Source organism: Micropterus salmoides, unplaced genomic scaffold, assembly GCF_014851395.1.
Source record: "Micropterus salmoides isolate LMB-PRFRI ecotype aquatic unplaced genomic scaffold, ASM1485139v1 Ms_hic_scaffold_13, whole genome shotgun sequence".
Lineage (NCBI taxonomy): Eukaryota > Metazoa > Chordata > Actinopteri > Centrarchiformes > Centrarchidae > Micropterus > Micropterus salmoides.
Window position 1 is genome coordinate 12,629,616 of NW_024040374.1, and position 19,212 is coordinate 12,648,827.

The window sequence follows — 19,212 nt, forward strand, 5'->3', positions numbered from 1 at the left end:
ATTTGGCAGTGTATTTGCACTGAGAGATGTACATTTCTTAATGATCCAACATTGGATTTCTGTTCAAGCATTTCACATCAGACTCAATAACTCTACTCTCTGTCAACAGATGAAGAAAACATTTGGACCAACATCTTCATATGTTGTGGAAGGTCTCCGCCCAAACACAGAATACCATTTCTCCCTGGCAGCCATCTCTAACAAAGGCATCGGAGCCTTCACCAATGACATATCACAGAAGACCTTGCAAGCCAGTATGTAGCCATTTATTCACTCTTCACTCCTGTTCTCTGTGTTTGTTGGCTAACACAGGAATTTTCCACAGTAAAGCAGTTTATGCCAAATTCTAATGCGATTCTATGCCTTTTGACTGGAGCTTGTAAAATGTATTTCTCTGAAGTAAACTGCATCATCACCTTTGAACTATGACTGTGTTTTTCTCAGACATAATCAGGGTTCAAAGCTGATCAGAAATGATGAACTACATAACAATGTGATGTGTTGTTGAATTCTTCCTAAAACATGACGTGATATTTTTACATGTGGTCTTGATTTTATTAACTTGACGTTTTTTACCTTTTGTACAGTGATATTCACACTATGAAGATATTTTTTGTGTGGAGAGTTAAGTTTGATAATAAGTTACAAAGGGCTAAAAATCACTTTTTGACATTTTAGTGTTTTCATTTTAGAATTACCTTATTTTCTAACTTGGTTCTGGTGCCAAATATGTACGAGTACACCAAACACTGTCAAACAAATCAAGCCTACGTGGACTGGCAATTTTGGCAGTTTGTTTATTTCCCTTTCACTTTTGTTCGTATTTGCTTTTCCTTTGTGAACAGCAAGTGCACTTTCTTCCATGTGACAGAGACACAAAAAATGTCAGTTCTCCTCTAAGACCGACAAGGCTCTCATATGAACTGTATTCAGACTGGGAATGGGGAATCTGTGGTTGTAATTATAGTCATCAAAGAAAAACAAAACCCTATCAGAAGTCACTACAAGTACTCACATGCCCACCCCCTGGATTTATTCCACTATATCACTTCTGCACTGATTATTTCATTTTACAGATGGCAGGAACACAACTGAATTATTTAAACCAGCCTGCTAAAAATAACAGGAGTGATATCATAGCTCACAGTGGTAAACGCTGTAGAGAAAGAAAATACAGACAGCTTATCCAATCAAATATCCAATGGTAGCTAAAGTACTGTTGGGATGACAGGGTATGAAATTCATGTCTTTTGGGTTTACATAGCACACAAAGATTAACAATGATGTTGTGTATTGAAATTTAATACATTAATGGTAAAGAACCTTGAAAATGTAGCTGGATTTAGGGGATTGGGGGTTGATCGGATCTAGTCATTGTGGATCCCTAATGACGCAGAATATAGAAAAGCACAGACAAAGACACATGTATACATGTGTGGCTACCTTTTATTGCTAAAAAAACTGGCTGCTTGTAAGATTTTTTGAGGTTTAAACCAGAGGGCCTTTACTTGGACATAGGAGAGCCATGGCGGTAGGAGAGGACTTCTTTTAACACATTTTCTGTTTCTACCAGTGCAACTTGTTGGCTGTACCTCCACATCTGGGCTGTGGGGGCTTTGGAACCACCACTTCACAGTTCTTTTTGTTACTGCTGGGCAGCAGAGCTACACAGACAGTGCAGAGTCACTGAGGAGAGAGCCAGTTGCATGCAACATTCACTCCTGCCCAATGGGGGTGCTGTTGAGAACCTATCACTGCACCATTGATCTTTGATCAGTCTAGGCATGAAAATACTTTATGTTCATCCAACCCCATTTCTGTCTTGGTGTCTCTCGAGTGTCTGTTCACATCTTCACCTGTGTGTTTGTGATTTCCTTAACTCTGTTTTTGCATTTGTTCTTGACCGGTAAACCGCAAGCTTATTGGATTGGATACACTCTCTCTTCCTCTTACATCACCCTACTCCAGCTCTGTTTCTCTCTTTGCCACTTGTTCCCCTGTGCAATGGAACAAACACTCTCCTTGGAATGGCTTGACATCTCCTTGCTCACTTTGTGTCCCCTTCCTTTTATGTTGAGTCTTTTGAAAAAAACTTTTTTGTTCGGTCTTTTATTTATTTATTAATTTCTATTACTTTCTGGGTTATCTGAAAAGGATATTGGTTTGACATCACCCTAAACAGTAGTTTGCTGCAATTATTGTCTTTCTTTTGGGTTCTTGCATGAACCCAAGTCCACCACAGCAACTACAGTGCAGCAGGCAGAGCAGCACGCATAGACAGAACTGACATACGCTTGCCTGTTGAAGAAATACGTGGGAGAATAAGTCTAACTGATGTTTTTTCTCAAGTCTCTGCTTGAGACAAGGGACTTTTCCTTTCAACTGCCTCATCCATACAATTACAGTGGATAGATACTGTTGTTTGATAATTGTATCTGCCTGCCCACCACAGAATTTTGATACTACTGTCGCGGAAATGATGTCACTTTATGTTTGGAGTAGTAATCAACTTTGTAAATACTGTGTTTTGAAGTAATCATTTCCATGACATGATTATCAAATACTGTTTGGCTGTCATTTTAAGGCTAACTGCCATCTTTATCTTTTCTATCCATTCTACTTCTATGGTATCACCTTAGGCTTTGTTGTTCTTAGTCTTTGACATCCAAAGGTTTTTTTTTAATGCTTTTATCAAGAGTCACTACTCGAGCAAGTGTGAAATATATCCATTGGTTTTTCCACTGCTGAGGTCAGAAAAATCACAGACTAAGTCACATAAAGCAAAAGATTTCCCACAACACAATAAATAACTTGATCTTTTGGATGCTTTGAGGTAAGTGATTGTGTGGTTTAGGGATTCAGTCTGCTATAACTTTTCTCAAAGACATTCAGAGTCAGAGACATTCACAGACATTCACATATTCATCCAATTAACCGTTTGTTATTTTTTAACACCTTTTCTGAAACTCCAGCAGGATAGAGTAAGCAGTTTTTATACATGACACTGTCAGATATTTAAAACAAGTCAGTGAAAAGCCCTGTGACATATATAGCTTGTATTAAGTGGCTTCACGGTGCAGTCTAACATAGTCAGTTTTAAACTCTCAGCTTTTTGGGAAAACACCAACAATAGAGCTTATTGTATTAACACAGTAGCACATAGGCCACACAAATGCACAGAAACACAATGACGTCAAGTTTAAGGGCATTTGCACAATTGTTGAAAAAGTATTGTTTTGTTTAGTTTCACACAAACAAAATATCCTATAAATGCCAGACCTATCCTATCAATGGACACCCACACTAGTAAATGTCGCCTACATATACAGTATAGGAAAATAGTCTCTCACTACACTACACTGCAATGCGGGAGCCTTATTTACTAGTTTATTGAGTGAACTAGCTGTGCAGGCTGAGTTATATTTGGAGATTAATGACAGGTTATGGAAAGATCAGTTACAATAAAAGACAAAAGAAAATGAAATACACTGCAGTGGAGGAATGAATACAGTTTGCCTATGCCTGCTGGACTAATTTATCCTTGACACATTACCATACAATTCAACATTTGGCATTTTAAGTGCCATGCTCTACTTGCCTTGCATAACCCTTTAAACATGGATTTGAACCCAATACATTGTCTGGCAAACTGAAACCCTTTTCCACTGAGTAAAAAGAAAGACAGAAAACGTGATTTCCCTGTTTGCTTTGTTGTCCATTATCTGTGGTACAAAATGTTTGCAGATTGTTGAAGTTTGAGCTAAGTCCAAGCAGCATTACCAGGGGCTATTGCCATGGGGACCACTCTGTCAAGAAATTCTTGAAACATCACTGCAAAAAATAATAATTCTGCTTATTTGCTCCATCAGGACTGATGCCAAATAAATGATCAAATCAAATCGCACCACAATCATTTCATTGGCTTCTCTTGGTCAATATAATGGCAGGATGAATTAAATACACAAGATCTTACTTGCAACAGTAGCCCTCATTCAGAAGCAAGGCCTCTTGGGGTATGCTGCTATAGTCAGACCAGGTTGAGAGACCATTTTTGTGAGACCGTTCAGACGTGGCCGGAGTGGATCCACAACCCGAGAGCTGGGTGGGCTTCCAGCATTCCTCTAGCTGTTATCCAGTTGCAAGGCATGCTAACAGGACCTAAGATGGACCCTGGGAACGGGCGTTAGGGGACTGCAGGGCCACAGAGTGGCAGATAAGAATCCCATTTCATAGCGTCAGAATTAATTTCATGCTTTGGGATGAGCTGTGAGCCAGGACCCTGGATTGTCAGGCTTTGTTACACATTTAGATTATACCTAGAACCTGCCAGTAGCCAGTCAAGTGCTATCTCTCAAATTAATGTGGCAGATTCTAAATCCTCTGTATTTAACCAAACAAGCAGTTTAGCCCCCTCCCCCCCTCCCCCCCCCACACACACTTACTGTAATTGCAGGAGGTTTTTAGATATATTGGACTATTTGTGTGAACCGCAGCATGGCCATTTGGCATCGGGGGGGATTAATTCCATAATGATCTACAAATATGAACATCCTGTCATTCCAAGCTTCTGATGAAAATACAGTTCAAATGTGCTTGTACTCTGATAGCAAAAGCATTGGCAATCTGTGTCATTTTAAGAGTTGAAAGCAGGCATTGAGTAATGGCCTGTGTTGCTAAACTGTTAGCATTAATGTGTGTAATTTATATCCACTGAAGATGTTGCGCAAAAAACACTTTTAATCTGAAGGTAGTCATAATGATTAGGTATGCCACCAGTTCTTGACATTGCAGACTTTATACCCATAGCTCTTAGTCATATCACAACAGACTTTAAAGTCAAAGAGAACGATATGAATACAGACATGACTAATTATTTGTCAAATAGCATTTAGGAAACTCTTTCAGGGAAGCTTCAAAAGAACCTCAAGTGAAGCATTAGCAGAGTTTCTTCTTTTGTGGTTGTATAGTTCTACTATCCATAATCCTACCACTGGCCTTCATGGGATATGCACTTTATTAAAGCTGTGCCCCAGCCTGTCTTAAACCATTATCAGGCATGAGGATGCCTGTGCACTGTGATAGCCTGGCCCTTGTCAGATTCGCAGCCTTTTCCACATCACAAAGATTGAGAACTGAGCAATCATTCTTGACGTGGAGAGTTTGCAAATACAATATGAGTGGAGGAAAGAAGCTGAAAGGCTCAAAATCCAGTAAGACCATAAGTAAATAAGCCCATTGGACACAGAGAAGGTTTTGGGAACTGTGTCTGAGGTCCTGTCCTATTTGTTGTGTGCTGGAACATTCTTCTTCACAGGGAGTAGGCCTTTATGATAGTCAAAACTCCTGTTGTTTTATATTCGTTTTTTAAAGCTGTTCTACCCAAAGTGACAGTGTAGTCAGAACACTATCATTAAATGTTTATGCATTCAGCAATACAAGCTTTTGGTCTTGTTTCCTCTCTACTTGTGTCTTGTGGCATTCTCAAACTGGCAATAAGCTTTACGAAGATACATAGGCACAGGGCTATGAAATGGGATTTATTTGAATTAATTGTTAACAAGGATGAATGTTTATGTACATGGCCAAGTGCAGAAGAACAGCATATCTTGGGAGTGAGTATTCCCCCTATAGCTTCCCCTCTCAGAGTCTTGTGGATCCTCCGGCCCAAAGAAACATGAGTATTAAACAGCCCTGGCTACAGCACAGAGCCAACTCTTTCCCTCCCAATAACCCCTAAATGGGTACAAAACTAACTCTCAGTGGGTCAAAATTAAAGCTGTTATTTGCTGATTCAAAAACCGGGATGGATCTCAAAATTCTGGCATGCTGTTTGGGAGGGAAAGTGTTGCAGTTCACTGACTATAGAGTAAGCACACTCTGTAGTCAGGTGCTGGTGGTAAGAAAGTCTTTCAAATTTAGTATTTGTGGGAGTCAGGTACGTATGATGCAAACAATGCTTGTGATTTATTTTTGTTTGTTATTTTAGAAATGTTCTTATTTTCTGTTTATGCTGAGTTTTTTTTTTTTCATGTTTTCTCATGAGTCATTTTGAACCTTAACTGTTGTTGTGGTTCTTTCTTTCAAGTCATATGGGTTACAGCAAAATTAATTTCCCAGTACCCTCCTTCAGTTCATAATTTATTTCTTCAGCCTTTGTGTTGGAATGAGAACATGCTGCTTGTTAACATGGGTTTCATTTGAGTTGTTTTCTTAAGTTGCTGTGTGTGGAATGCCTTTTTTTCTTTCTGGTGGTATTTCATTTTGTTTTTGATTCTTGTGCTGTTTTTACCTTACATAACAGATAAAAATGTAATAATGAACTGGGTTTGTCACACCAAGATGGAGGAAATATATTCTCACACAAAACATCGTAGGGGATAGAGGACACCCGACTTGGATAGAAATATTTCCATACATGTCCTTTTATCCGTATAATACCAAACTCTGGATGAGAAGTGAAACGTTTTATCGCTCCTTGCACAGCACACTCTCTGGACGAGCACAAGCTGTGTAAGAGCTTGGCACAGATTAGAAGAGAGAGGCATTGAATTTGATTTAGAAAGTTCACAGATGTGTAGGTTTTAATATGTTTTGGAAGAACACTTCAGACACAAATAAGAGCCACCGTGTTGGAAATCTTTTATACTATTACAAATTAAAAAATACAGACCACACTATCTCCCTGCAAGCTTATATTAAGGAAAATATAGCTTGTTTTATCTTATGCTAATTTGGCTGAAACTTTACGAACAAAAACATCAAATGGTTTTCAATGTTTAATCTTGTTCATTCATGATAAGATGGATGCTATTTGCTACCCAAGACACAACAATGGCTCCCAGAAATCTTTATCAATTAAACTAAAAAGGCACCAACATATTTTGGAAACACAGTATTCATCTCATCTTAATGCCGATGTTATGGACATGATAGTATGTTATTAATCCTGATGTGGACAGCCAATTGGCTTATGGTTACAATAATTGCAGAACCTCAAGAGTAAAATTAAGGGTTTAGTGGTCACGACTGTCTTTACCTTACCTTGTTTGCTAGTTTTTTAGTTGTTAAGGACTAAAGCTTCAGATCAATGCCCAAAAATAAAAGTTTACTTTAATTTGACTGTGAATTTCACAGGGAGTTGATAAGTTTATGTCCAAGCAAGTACCTTCCCAGATGATCATACAGACAAGATCATCTCGCAAGGCTTGCAAGACACCCTTGCATCTTGGAAATTTAACAAAGACAAACAAAACTGCATTTCCACAGAAAAAGGGAGTAATATTATCCTAGCAGTGAATTTAATATGTGGATGAGGATGCAGTTTTTTTGACCACCAGCTTCACCTGGTGTGTGTGTGTGTGTGTGTGTGTGTGTGTTTTCCAAAAAAAATGTTTTTGGATGCAAACCAATTGACTATAGGAGAGGTAAAAATCATAGGTTTACCAAAATAATGTTTAAAATATATAATGCAAACAACGTATTAACAGTGCATTTAAATCAAAGATGTGTGTATATGTGTTTACCAAAATAAGAAATAGAAAATATATTACAACTGATTTAAATCAAAGATGTGTATATGTGTGTTTACCAAAATAATAAATAGAAAAAATATTAAAACTAATTAACAGTGGATTTAAATCATAGCTGCACATTGGTATAGACATATGAATCAAAGGGTTAAGTCAAATAACGGTAATACATGACTGCTTGAGCAGGAGTTCAACACAATAAACATTTGATACCTTGTAATGCCAAAAAACAAACCAAATAAGTCTGCGTGTCCAGCGCTTGTCCCCAGGTATCTCACAACAGTAGCCATCTTGATTCATTATTACACAAGCTTGTGCCATTATCCATTTATGCCTCTTATGTTGACATTTGCTTGATGATTTTATTTTTATTTAGAACATATTTTGCCTCCGTCTTTGTTTTGCAATTTTTTGTTTGAATTATTCTTATTGTTTTTTTTATCGTTTTATCATTTTCTTTATCTCTCCCATCTTTTTATTTTTTTGTTTTTCACCCCTCCCTTCCCCCTTTCCCCAACCTCCTCGTCCTCTACCCCCTTCCTTCCTGTCCTTTCCACCTCACCAGAGCCCTCAGCCCCCCCTCAAGACATTAAGTGCAGCAGCACGAGCTCCACCACCCTGCTGGTAAGTTGGCGCCCCCCGCCTTTGAAGAGTCAGAACGGTGTCCTGGCGGGGTATAGGGTGCACTACCAGGTGGTGGGCCCGTCAGAAGGCGGCAGTGACGATGGGGTGCCCACGGAGGAGCCCACAGTCCCTGCCACTGAAGAGCAGGTGCTGCTGCAGCGATTGGAGAAGTGGACCCAGTACCGCATCACTGTGTCTGCCTTCACCGTAATAGGGCCGGGCCCTGAGAGTGAGCCCCTGATCTGCCGCACAGACGAAGACGGTACATGCATCTCTAATGTGTATAGGCTAAACTTTATTTAGAAAGGTATTTTTTGTTAGTTTGATGGTTAGTGTGCCCTTGGCATTGACTTTAAATTATGGTGATATTATTGGCTGATATGCGCTAATTTCAGATAAATTGGTATTAATGTTTTTAACAGCTGATAAATGACAAAAAGGAAATGGAGAGACAGAAGATGGATCCTTCAGTCATGTTTTGAGTGTTGTCGTTGCATAGTTTGTCCATCAAAGAGCACTCTGCAACTCCCCTGTTGGCAACACGTGTTTGGAATGCCACAAATCCACCACAAAACACAGCAATCAGCTGACAAAATCGGCTTTTGTTTTGTTCAGAGTGCTATTTAGAACAATTAACAAAGTTTATTGTTAATCTGCATTATGTTATATTATCTTGGTATGATCTCATAACTACAAATGTTAGGTGTGTATGAATTGTTACCATTAGAAAAAGCAAGAAAGTTTTATAAATTCTTTACTTCAGTCTTAAGTCAGAATATTTTTCCAAATACACCAAATTGTGTCTTGATAGAGTGGTTTCAGAAGCATACCAACATCTTTGTCCATAAGTAATAGGACGACATACAGCTATGTAAACCATATAAAAGGAAAACACTTAACATAGATAACACACTTGGGAAATCAAGTGTGTTGCTATTAAAAAATAACTAACCAAATGTAGTTCATAATAGCTACCACATCCCATATCATACCTCTATCTGTAGGCTTTTAACAGTATCTCACTGCTCTGCAGAGAGACGTAAGCATTTATGAGGGCTATACACCTCAAGGCCATATCTGGTCTTTCAGGTCATTTGATACACTTTCCCCTACATTTGCAACCACTGTGCACCACTTACGCACAAACTATAGATTGTGCTTGGAAACGACAGAAAAGCCAAGATGATTGCAAGAACATCTCAGGCTTGAAAGAGCAAAAAAAATAAACATTATTCAGCCAAGTTGAATAGCAGAAACTAAATGACAATGGATAAAAGCAGTTGAGCAATAAAATACGTAAACTGACAAGTAAAGATGTGGTAATGTCACAGCACATCTGAATCATTGAAGGATGGCTGGCATTGGCTTGTATTCTCTACAATCCATTATACATCCATTACCACAGCATTTTTCAAACACTGATGTACAACAAGCGCAACAGTAGAGACAAGCTCAAATTCTTACCATACCTGTTTAAAAGAAACCAGGAATTGCAGGGGGAACACAACAGTGCACTGACAATAGCTATAACAAATTTTCTGGTGTCATTACGATAATAAAGTGTGACAGAAGTACCAGGTGAAGAAATAAGAGCCAGGGCTAAACGGTAGAAAAGATTTTGGTAATAAACAACATTGCTGCATGATCTTGGGGAAGATGGTGGAAATGGGGTTGTGATTTAGGGGGGAAGATGGGCACTTGAAGTGTTTTCGGAAGAGCAAATGGAAGCGGTTTTAGTGGAAGACTTCTATTAATGGCGCATCCATCTCAGAAAGGACTGGTCCATGACACACCAAAAGGCCTTCCATAAAGGACTGTCATTATGACTGAGAGCTTCCTACTGATGGCAGACAGACACAGCAGAGACATATTGAAAAGGTGGAGGAGACAGGGGAAGTCAGGGTGGTGTGTGCATATGTGTTGGGAAAATGGTACTGTGGGAAGACTGACACTGGGGTGTGTTTGTGTTTGTTGTTTTTTAATGTCATTCCTGCCAGTTGTTAGTATGCTTCATGAAAGGGTTATTAAATGTCATGGCGCAGTATTAAGTGTCTCTCTCGTCCTACATTGCATTGATCAACATCTACTTGGTCCATCCACTGGTGTCTGAAAATAATGGTTCAGAACTACAATTTTTCAGCAGTACATATAACAAAATGATTCTGATTTGAGTCTTTGTTTTGTTACCCAAAGTTCCTGGGGCTCCTCCAAGGCGGGTGGAGGTGGAGGTCCTCAACTCCACAGCATTAAAGGTGATGTGGCGTTCCCTGACGCCAGGCAAGCAGCACGGACAGATCCGTGGCTACCAGGTTCACTATGTACGAGTGGAAAATGGCGAGTCACGGGGCCTGCCCCTCATCAAGGACGTCATGCTAGCAGATGCCCAGGTATGACCATCTCACAGTTTCCTCAGTACAAATCAGTTATGATAAATTAAAAAAATGTAATTCCACAAAAAATGCCCAGGTCTCCTTTTGAAACTGAATGTATTTTTCAACCGTGATGCAGAGACACTAAGCAGGTTAAAACAACACAAATATGATGATTAAAACCTCAGTGGACATTTCAAAGAAACTTTCCCCAACTTTTTATCTCACACAAACTGCAAATTGTGTACTTCATCCACACTGTTTTGGCTTTGCAAATATTGCAGCAGTATGGCAAGCGATATGGGTGCTCTTCCCTCTTGGATTTTATTTCATATTGCTGTAATATTCTTTTACCCTCAGCCCACGACAAGAACTGTAATCAAAGCGTCCTCCCTCTTCTGCCTCCATGGCTTTTATTAGGAATGTCTAGACCCCTGCTTTATGGCAACATCTTCCAAGAAATGTCTGATTGTCTGCTTGTATCAAATGCAAAGACTCAGCAAAGAAAATGCTGATTATAGTATTCTGTGCCTGGGGGGCAAAAGTAAAATTGGCATGAACACAATTCACCAAAAATCAGCCTCCACTGACAGCTAGAATTATAATGGAGCCCTTTATGATCTTTTTTTTTTCACCTTTTTACAAAACTTCTGTCAACACACTGTTGGAGGAAGCCTGCCAAAGTAAGACTTGTGTGCATAGTAGTAATCATCCAAATAGAAATTATAACCTTGAAGCAATAGGATGAACAACACAGACAATTATTATTGTATGCAGTTCTGCATATTTTGGGAATGAATTAATCAAAATAATTTTTTTCCACATGAATGAAGAATCCATGCGGGCCAAATGCAATGGCATCTAGTTGACCCACAATCCAAGAGTAGAACGAGCTTAAATATCCATCCATCGTCAACTGCTTATCCTGCGTACAGGGTCGCGGGGGAGCTTAAATATCTTGAATTATAATGTGCACACACCTAGTAGTCAATCAAGAATGTTTTTATTAATATATCCAAACATGTCTTCATTAATCCCTTGAAAGCTACATTTTGATGTCACTAGTGGCTGTAGCTATCAGTGATTTAACACTGAGGTAGCTTATTGTTAGCTGCACAGTAACATTTAAACATAACCAGGCCCCACAGACTCTCAGTCTTGTTTCAGCTTTTCCTCCTAACATAAGCTTCAAACAGCTCCTCTCTCTCCTGACCTCACAAAACCAGTGACCTATTTCTGATACCAAACCTCTGCTCCCAAACCTCTAATGCCCATGTCTCTCACAATCCTATTTCTTCCTTTTCTTTTCTCTCTCTTTATTTAAAAAAAATATTTCTGTCTCTCCTGCATTCTCCTCTTTGGCGGGGGGGGTTAGTGGGAAACGGACGATACAGCTGAATATGTGAGTACGAAGTTTCGCTTGAGTGCTTTGTGTAGCTGAAAGGGTTTAAACGGCGGCTATTGCATCAACCTTAATTCACAGTTTGCACAACCTCACCAATCTTAATTCAATAAGTTTGGATAACAAAGTGGCTAAGCGGTTTCACCTCAGCTGTCTGGCCGGCCATCTCTTTACGCCACTAAGGAAAAAAGTTCTATTGCCAGCTAGCTTCTACAAAATGGTGGCTGATGCAATATCCACTGCCCACTGTGCCTGGAATGCTAATGCTACTTGTGTCATGCTGTGTGTTGATACAGTATGTTTTGTCTAGTGCTCTGGTGGTGTGTGTGTGTGTGTGTGTGTGTGTGTGCATTTTATTTAATTTTCTATGTGGTGCCTTAGAATGATTGTACTGCCCTAAGTTCACAGCCTTTTTTGTGTCTCTGTTATTGAAACATTTAAACAGTAGTTCACATGAAATCCAGATTTTACAACTTTCCAGATTGACAACGGCAGATTTTTTCTCAACAAATTGTACACTTATTTTGAACCCAGATTTGAATCCCCAGTCTTTCTGCATTACGTGAATACCATCACAAGTGCAAGACAGTACTTATAGCTCATTTACCTTTATTGACCTCTCCCATTCCTTTGCCAACCAGCCTGTTAAAAACCTCATTCTGCATTCGTTCAAACCTGCTCCCTTGAAAGATTCATTAGAATTGATCGGAAGCCTCTCTTTGAAGAGGACTCAAGGAAACTTAATGGCTGAGGTAAAAACTGCCAGCGAATGGGCAGGATGTATTCAGCATGCATTTATCACAAAGTTAAGTTGTTGATTGGAATATTACTAAAGGAATAAGGGGGGCTACTTTTTCCATTAAATGTCCCTCCTCCATCTTGGCATTTCTAAGGATTTACTTAATGGAATGGTCTCCCATTACACTGGGGAAAACGTTACATTTATTGCATGCCTCTTGAAAATTAATGAAGAGGACTAGTAGATACTTCACTAAGATTAACATTCTGCATAAAGCAGGTTGATCAGCATGAACGGGGTCAAATCATCAAAAATTCAAGGCACATTTTGACATTTTCCTGTTTCTTCCCTGTCTCCCATAGGAAATGGTCATCGGAGGACTAAAGCCTGACACCACTTACTCCATCACGGTGGCAGCGTACACCACCAAGGGGGATGGAGCCCGGAGCAAACCCAAACTGGTGGTGACCAAAGGGGCAGGTCAGTACAATGATTATTTGTTGCTTTGTTTGCAGAACCTTTATTAATGCGCCAATAAAGGTAACAAGTTCTTTTTCAGCCTTTGGCTAAGGGGTACCTTCTCATCCTGCTGTTACTGCTAGGCTATCATCTCTGTATTTTGAATTTTCTTTGATTAACAACATTTATTTACAGTTACAATGTGGTGCGTTTAAATGATCCAAACCTATTCAGAAGATCTGAAAAAGCAAATGTGAACAAATGCAACATATCCTTTTCCATTTTTGTGCATTAGGCGTCCTTATTAAAGGTATTTCTCATGTTAACGGCTTTTTACTTAATTTTGCATTAATTTTTGAATACCGGTACTAAATTTTATCGAAAACATTTTTTCCACATAATCCAGAGGTATATATGAATTCAAGAACAGTTCAGTCAGTTGAGTTGATGTTTGCTTCTATCAGGGCAGCATTTATCATTTGAATCATGTTCAGAAGACTAACCACAGATTTTTAGAGATCAAGAAGGTGGTGTGAAGTACTTAGAAATTTTTCAGACAAATTATGACAGCTTGAAAACCTCTTTTAGGCCGTTGGTGTGAGCTTTAATGATACTGTAGGCTAATGTCTGCATACTACTGTACAAAGCCTTGTCTTCAGTGTTTTCCTTGGGACCACCAGTAGACACACCAGTTAAACTGGACCACTTGAGCCTTTTTGGACGCTAGCAGCTTAGTTACCATGAACACGATGTAAACCTGTGAGGCTGGCTGCTTAAGAATGCGAAAGCCTTCTTTGAGAGAATTTGAGCCGTCAAGTCAAGATTGGAGGGTCCTTTTATGTGAGCATCTCTGCCAGGCAGCTTTCATAGTCAACATGTACACAACTGCATACATACCTTATCACTCACACAAAATAATGAGTGCATGCAGTCTCCACTACTGAGCCATGCTGTGGCATACTATCATAAATCGAAAACACAGCAATAGACACACACACAAACATAGGCAGATTTCCCAGATCCTGGGATCAAGGAGTGTGACTCTGGCAATAGGGTTTGAGTGAGTGCTGTCACTCTCCATCCTCCTGTCAGGGCCAGCTGACTGATACGCCAGTCTATCGTACTCTGTCTCTCCTCAGAGGGAAAGCCTCTCCTTTTTTATTATTGAAGTATAAGAAATGGTTTATGCCAGGGGGCCAAGATAAATACAAAAGGGGTGAGAGGTGGGGTGACGATGCAGCCTTTTTCAGAGGTGAAGACATTGTCCTTCTTGTTCTGAGGGATGTTAGGATGGCTTAAAGAATTGCAGGGTCCCCACTGGTTGTGAGATTTCTGATATACTGTGGGATTCCCTGTGGTCTGTATCAGGCAGGGAACAAAAGGATTTTTTTGTTTTCTCTTGGGATTTCATAAAATGTCAGAATTTAAGAATTGGCTTACTTTTCAGAAGGATGCCCAAATCTTTTGTGTACTGTCTCTGTTTTGTTTTTTATTTTTCCAGAATAACTTAAACCTTAGTGGCCATTTTTAGAAAATTTCTTCTGATCTGAAATGTGACAAAATCATTGAAATTTATATATATATATATATATATATATATATATATATATTACAAAGCTCTCATATTAGACAGTGTGCTAGTTAACAAGCCTTTCTTACGAGCCCTTCTTCTTACTGCTCATTTTTCTTCACTCTTATACTCTTATATAAATTTAAATGTAAGGTTATTGCTACAGACAAAAAACGTATATAATATGTATTTTATATATTGACTATATATTTTGGCAAGGTACCTAATAAAGACATACAAAAAATGGATCTCAACGTATATCAAATTATTAAACCAACATTACCTTCAGAAACTATGCTATTATTTATTTATACTATAAATACTTCACATCAATGGCTAATGTCTTTTCATCTTCCATACATTCAAACAAGCCTCTGTGGTAGTTTGGTGTTTCAGAAAGTATCCAAAACAATCTCAAGATTATATACAGTAATGGTGGCCACAAAAGGTAGATGAATGTTGATTTAAAAACCCATAAGGCATGAAAGGGAATGTTGAAAAGCAGTTCTACAGCTGATACTGTACACTACATATAGCAATATTGTTGATAGCGCAGTATTTTTGTAGATTACGTTTAAGTTTTAGTGTGTATCATTTTGTACCATAATGTAATGATTTAAGGCTTTCAGCGATAGACGGATGGATGAAATTATATTTGGAAGTTTTATGTGTACTGTTTGTAATTACTTGAAGTGGTTTACATAATTCATTAATTGTACTGCGAGTAAGAGAGGATATAGATTCAAATGAACTCAGTCACCCGGTTGTTAGACAGACACTGAAGACATTAGTAGGGTATCCTGCCCTTGTAGTATCTTGACAGCTTAAAAACTCCCATCCCCCAGCCTCACAGCACTTCATTTCGATTGTTGCATCCTGTGAAAGGATGTTGAGTGATGTGTGTGTGGGTGTTTAAAAAGGTGTGGATACTTATTCCACTAATGTCTGCAGTCAGCTGACTTGAAATATCAACCCTGATCCCATCATTGCATGTTTAGTAACTTCCTTGATGGGCCATGTGAAATATTTTGCAGATTTGACACCATGGTGTTTCCTACCCTACCAATTACTTCACTCCATGGACCAATGCCATACACAGAAACACTCCTTCAGTAAGCATTCTAAATTAAAAACAGAGGGAAGATGGAATAGTGATGGATTTGTCATGACCTTTAAGGTTAAAAAAGATCTTTTATCCCTCACATGTCCTTAGATATGTTAAGCCTCCATAGGCAGCTGTAGCCACAGGTTAAGCAGTGGGAGGTTGTTTTTCAATTTAGAAGAGTGCAGCTCAAAGTAGAGAACCTTTCATCTGGGGCGACAGAGGATTTTAAAAAGTGTATATACAGTATCTCACAAAAGTGAGTACACCCCTCACATTTTTGTAGATATTTGATTATATCTTTGAAATGACACTTTGCTACAATGTAAAGTAGTGAGTGTACAGCTCACACAGCCATTAATGTCTGAACTGCTGGTAACAAAAGTGAGTACACCTTGAAAATGTCCAAATTGGGCCCAGTTAGCCATTTTCCCTCCCCAGTGTCATGTGACTCGTTAGTGTTACAAGGTCTCAGGTGTGAATGGCGAGCAGGAGCATTAAATTCGGTGTTATCGCTCTCACACTCTTTCATACTGGTCACTGGAAGTTCAACATGGCACCTCATGGCAAATAATCTCTGAGGATCTGAAAAAAGAATTGTTGCTCTACATAAAGATGACCTAGGCTATAATTGTTGCTCTACATAAAGATGACCTAGGCTATAAGAAGATTGCCAAGACCCTGAAACTGAGCTGCAGCATGGTGGCCAAGACCATTCAGCGGTTCAACAGGACCGGTTCCACTCAGAACAGGCCTCGCAATGGTCGACCAAAGAAGTTGAGTGCACGTGCTCAGCGTCATATCCAGAGGTTGTCTTTGGGAAATAGACGTATGGGTGCTGCCTGTATTGCTGCAGAGGTTGAAGGAGTGCAGGATCAGCCTGTCAGTGCTCAGACCATATGGCGCACACTGTATCAAATTGGTGTACATGGCTGTCGTCCCAGAAGGAAGCCTCTTCTAAAGATGATGCACAAGAAAGCCTGAAAACAGTTTGCTGAAGACAAGCAGACTAAGGACATGGATTACTGGGACCATGTCCTGTGATCTGATGAGACCAAGATAAACTTATTTAGTTCAGATGGTGTCAAGCATGTGTGGCCGCAACCAGGGGAGGAGTACAAAGACAAGTTTTTCTACACTTACTACTTTACATGGTAGCAAAGTGTTATTTCTTCAGTGTTGTCACATGAAAAGATATAATCCGATATTTACAAAAATGTGAGGGGGTACTCCCTTTTGTAAGATACTGTATGTGCATCATGTAATTTGCACATAATGTGTTTGTTTGTTTGTATGTATATGTTGTTGTGGCATGCACAAGAGATGGGGGAAATAAGAAGGAAACCTGATCGCCCTTTTCTCAATCAGGCTGAGTGAGTGTCAACAGCAGGATGTTAATACTGTGGCCTGATGGGAAACGTGCCTGGAGGCCCACAAGGAGGGATTGAACCAGGGTTGGCCCTGAAATGGACGCAGAGAGATAGGGATGGGGGGATTAGGAAATGAAAGGGGGATTGGTCAGTGTGCAAGGGGAGAAGTGGAGAGATAGGGAAAGAATGAGGGGAGTGATGAACACTGAGGAGAGGTGGAAAGGGACAATCAAGGTGTCCAAGAACCCCAAAATCACTCATGTACACACACACACACACACTCACACTCACATTTCTGCCTCCTCATATCCCTGTTGGACCCTCTTTGCAGCAGATTGCTCCTTGTCCCCAGTCACCTTCATCATCCCTCATTCACCCTTGGTCTCTGTCTCATCACCCTGTAGCACCCCTCCACCACCCCCACCCCACACACATACCACACACTCCTCCCAACACCAATCTGCTGGCTCAATACATGTGATCCTTCTCTCAAGTGCACAATAGGCCACTGTTTTAAACTTACAAATAATGAAATAGTTTCAGGGCCACAAAGGTTTGTTGAGGTTAGAAGCGAAGCACAGAAATTCAGAATGGAATGGAAAACACACACACACATACACAGTCGTCACAGGATCATTATCTCTGATTCTATTTCCTTGATTAGCAGTGAGCATGAAGGCTTTTAAATGACACAAAGCTGAGCTGTACTATGTAGCTGAGGAGTATTAGGAGCATTTGTCTCACCCAACCCTCAGCGCCCCCGCCTTTCCATTACCGGCAAAGGCTCAGCTGACTAGCCACCATCCACCCATCAACCCTCCTCTAGCAATAGCCCTCAGAAAGAACACCATTAGAAAACGGAAATGAATAATATGTGCAGAGTGAGGGGACTGTGTGGAGTGGATTGCATTGTGTGTGTGCTTTTACTATGCATCCATTAAGACTTGCGTCTTGGCACAGGAATATACACTATATGTAGGCACATGTACACCAACACACACACAGACATACCCACACAATGATACTATTCCACTGAGAGGGAGTACCTTTGCCTCAGTCTAATGTTAGCCTCTCCAAATTACTTTAAGTCCATACTGGCCAACAAGCCAAATCGCTCTGTGTGCAGGTAGAATGGTCATATACAGTAGGAGCTGGAGCTGCAAACCAGGGCCTGTACCATCACACACATGAACACATACATGTGCACAAATATAGACACAAACAGATGTAGATACAACATTAGTGTACAGAAAAAATACTAAAATAGATGCTGTTTTAATTTAAATGAATTTAGTGTAACAGTTAACTGTGGATGTATAGTAAAGAAGAAGGAAAATGTATCCATAATTGTGGCTAATAATTGAGATAAAGATAATGATGAAATGTATGTTACACATTAAACTAGAGTTAATCATTTGTATTCAGCTTATTCAGCGTTTTCTAATTTATGCTGAGAAAGCTCTCACTGCCAGGATCAACCAATTTGCTGCCGACCCAGTTAGCGACCCAGTTGGCAAGCTTTTTGAACAGCCAATATTCTCACCAATGGTCTCACATTCTCATTGAGAGGTAGGAAATCAAATTCATAATGGTAAGTAAACTGACAGTGTTTACTTGTGTATCACTTATTTTATATCATTCATCCAGTCAGTCTCTTAATACCAAAATAAAAACGTATTTGCAATTGAGTACATCACTAATAGCGTGTATGACTGCAATTGTAACCTCACTTATATTCAGTCAGTCAGTTTTCCGTCCTGCCACGGCTTTGTATTTCTGAGAAAGAAGGTACATGGATGAGTGGGTCAAGGTAGAATCTATTTACAGAGAGATTTGGCTCAAGTGTGAAATAGCCACACTTATCTCTCACAAAGCTTTGGCGGCAACTGAGAACTGAAGGCTTCCCATAACAGCTCCTGCCTCTATCACCCTGATGGGGCCTTAAAAGGAGAGTTGAGATGGGACATGTGTCATCCGTAAGAGCAGCAAAACTGGGCCACTCTGAAGAATGGTGTCTAGACCCCAAGCGTGGATCATCCATTTTACAA

The 19,212-nt window shown here is 39.7% G+C and overlaps 1 protein-coding gene across 18 annotated transcripts in view; it reads left to right on the forward strand.

The window, feature by feature from the left end:
- Positions 1 to 19,212, forward strand: part of ptprsa (protein tyrosine phosphatase receptor type Sa) — a 242,735-nt gene that overhangs the window by 178,353 nt on the left and 45,170 nt on the right. For 14 of the 18 annotated variants that reach the window (XM_038715594.1, XM_038715593.1, XM_038715601.1 and 11 more), the window contains 4 exons: positions 110 to 254; positions 8,095 to 8,415; positions 10,347 to 10,540; positions 13,026 to 13,143. In XM_038715594.1, the coding sequence (XP_038571522.1) occupies positions 110 to 254; positions 8,095 to 8,415; positions 10,347 to 10,540; positions 13,026 to 13,143 (778 nt within the window). The remainder of the gene's footprint in view (positions 1 to 109; positions 255 to 8,094; positions 8,416 to 10,346; positions 10,541 to 13,025; positions 13,144 to 19,212) is intronic. The other 4 variants (XM_038715604.1, XM_038715605.1, XM_038715609.1 and 1 more) reach the window with 1 other exon arrangement.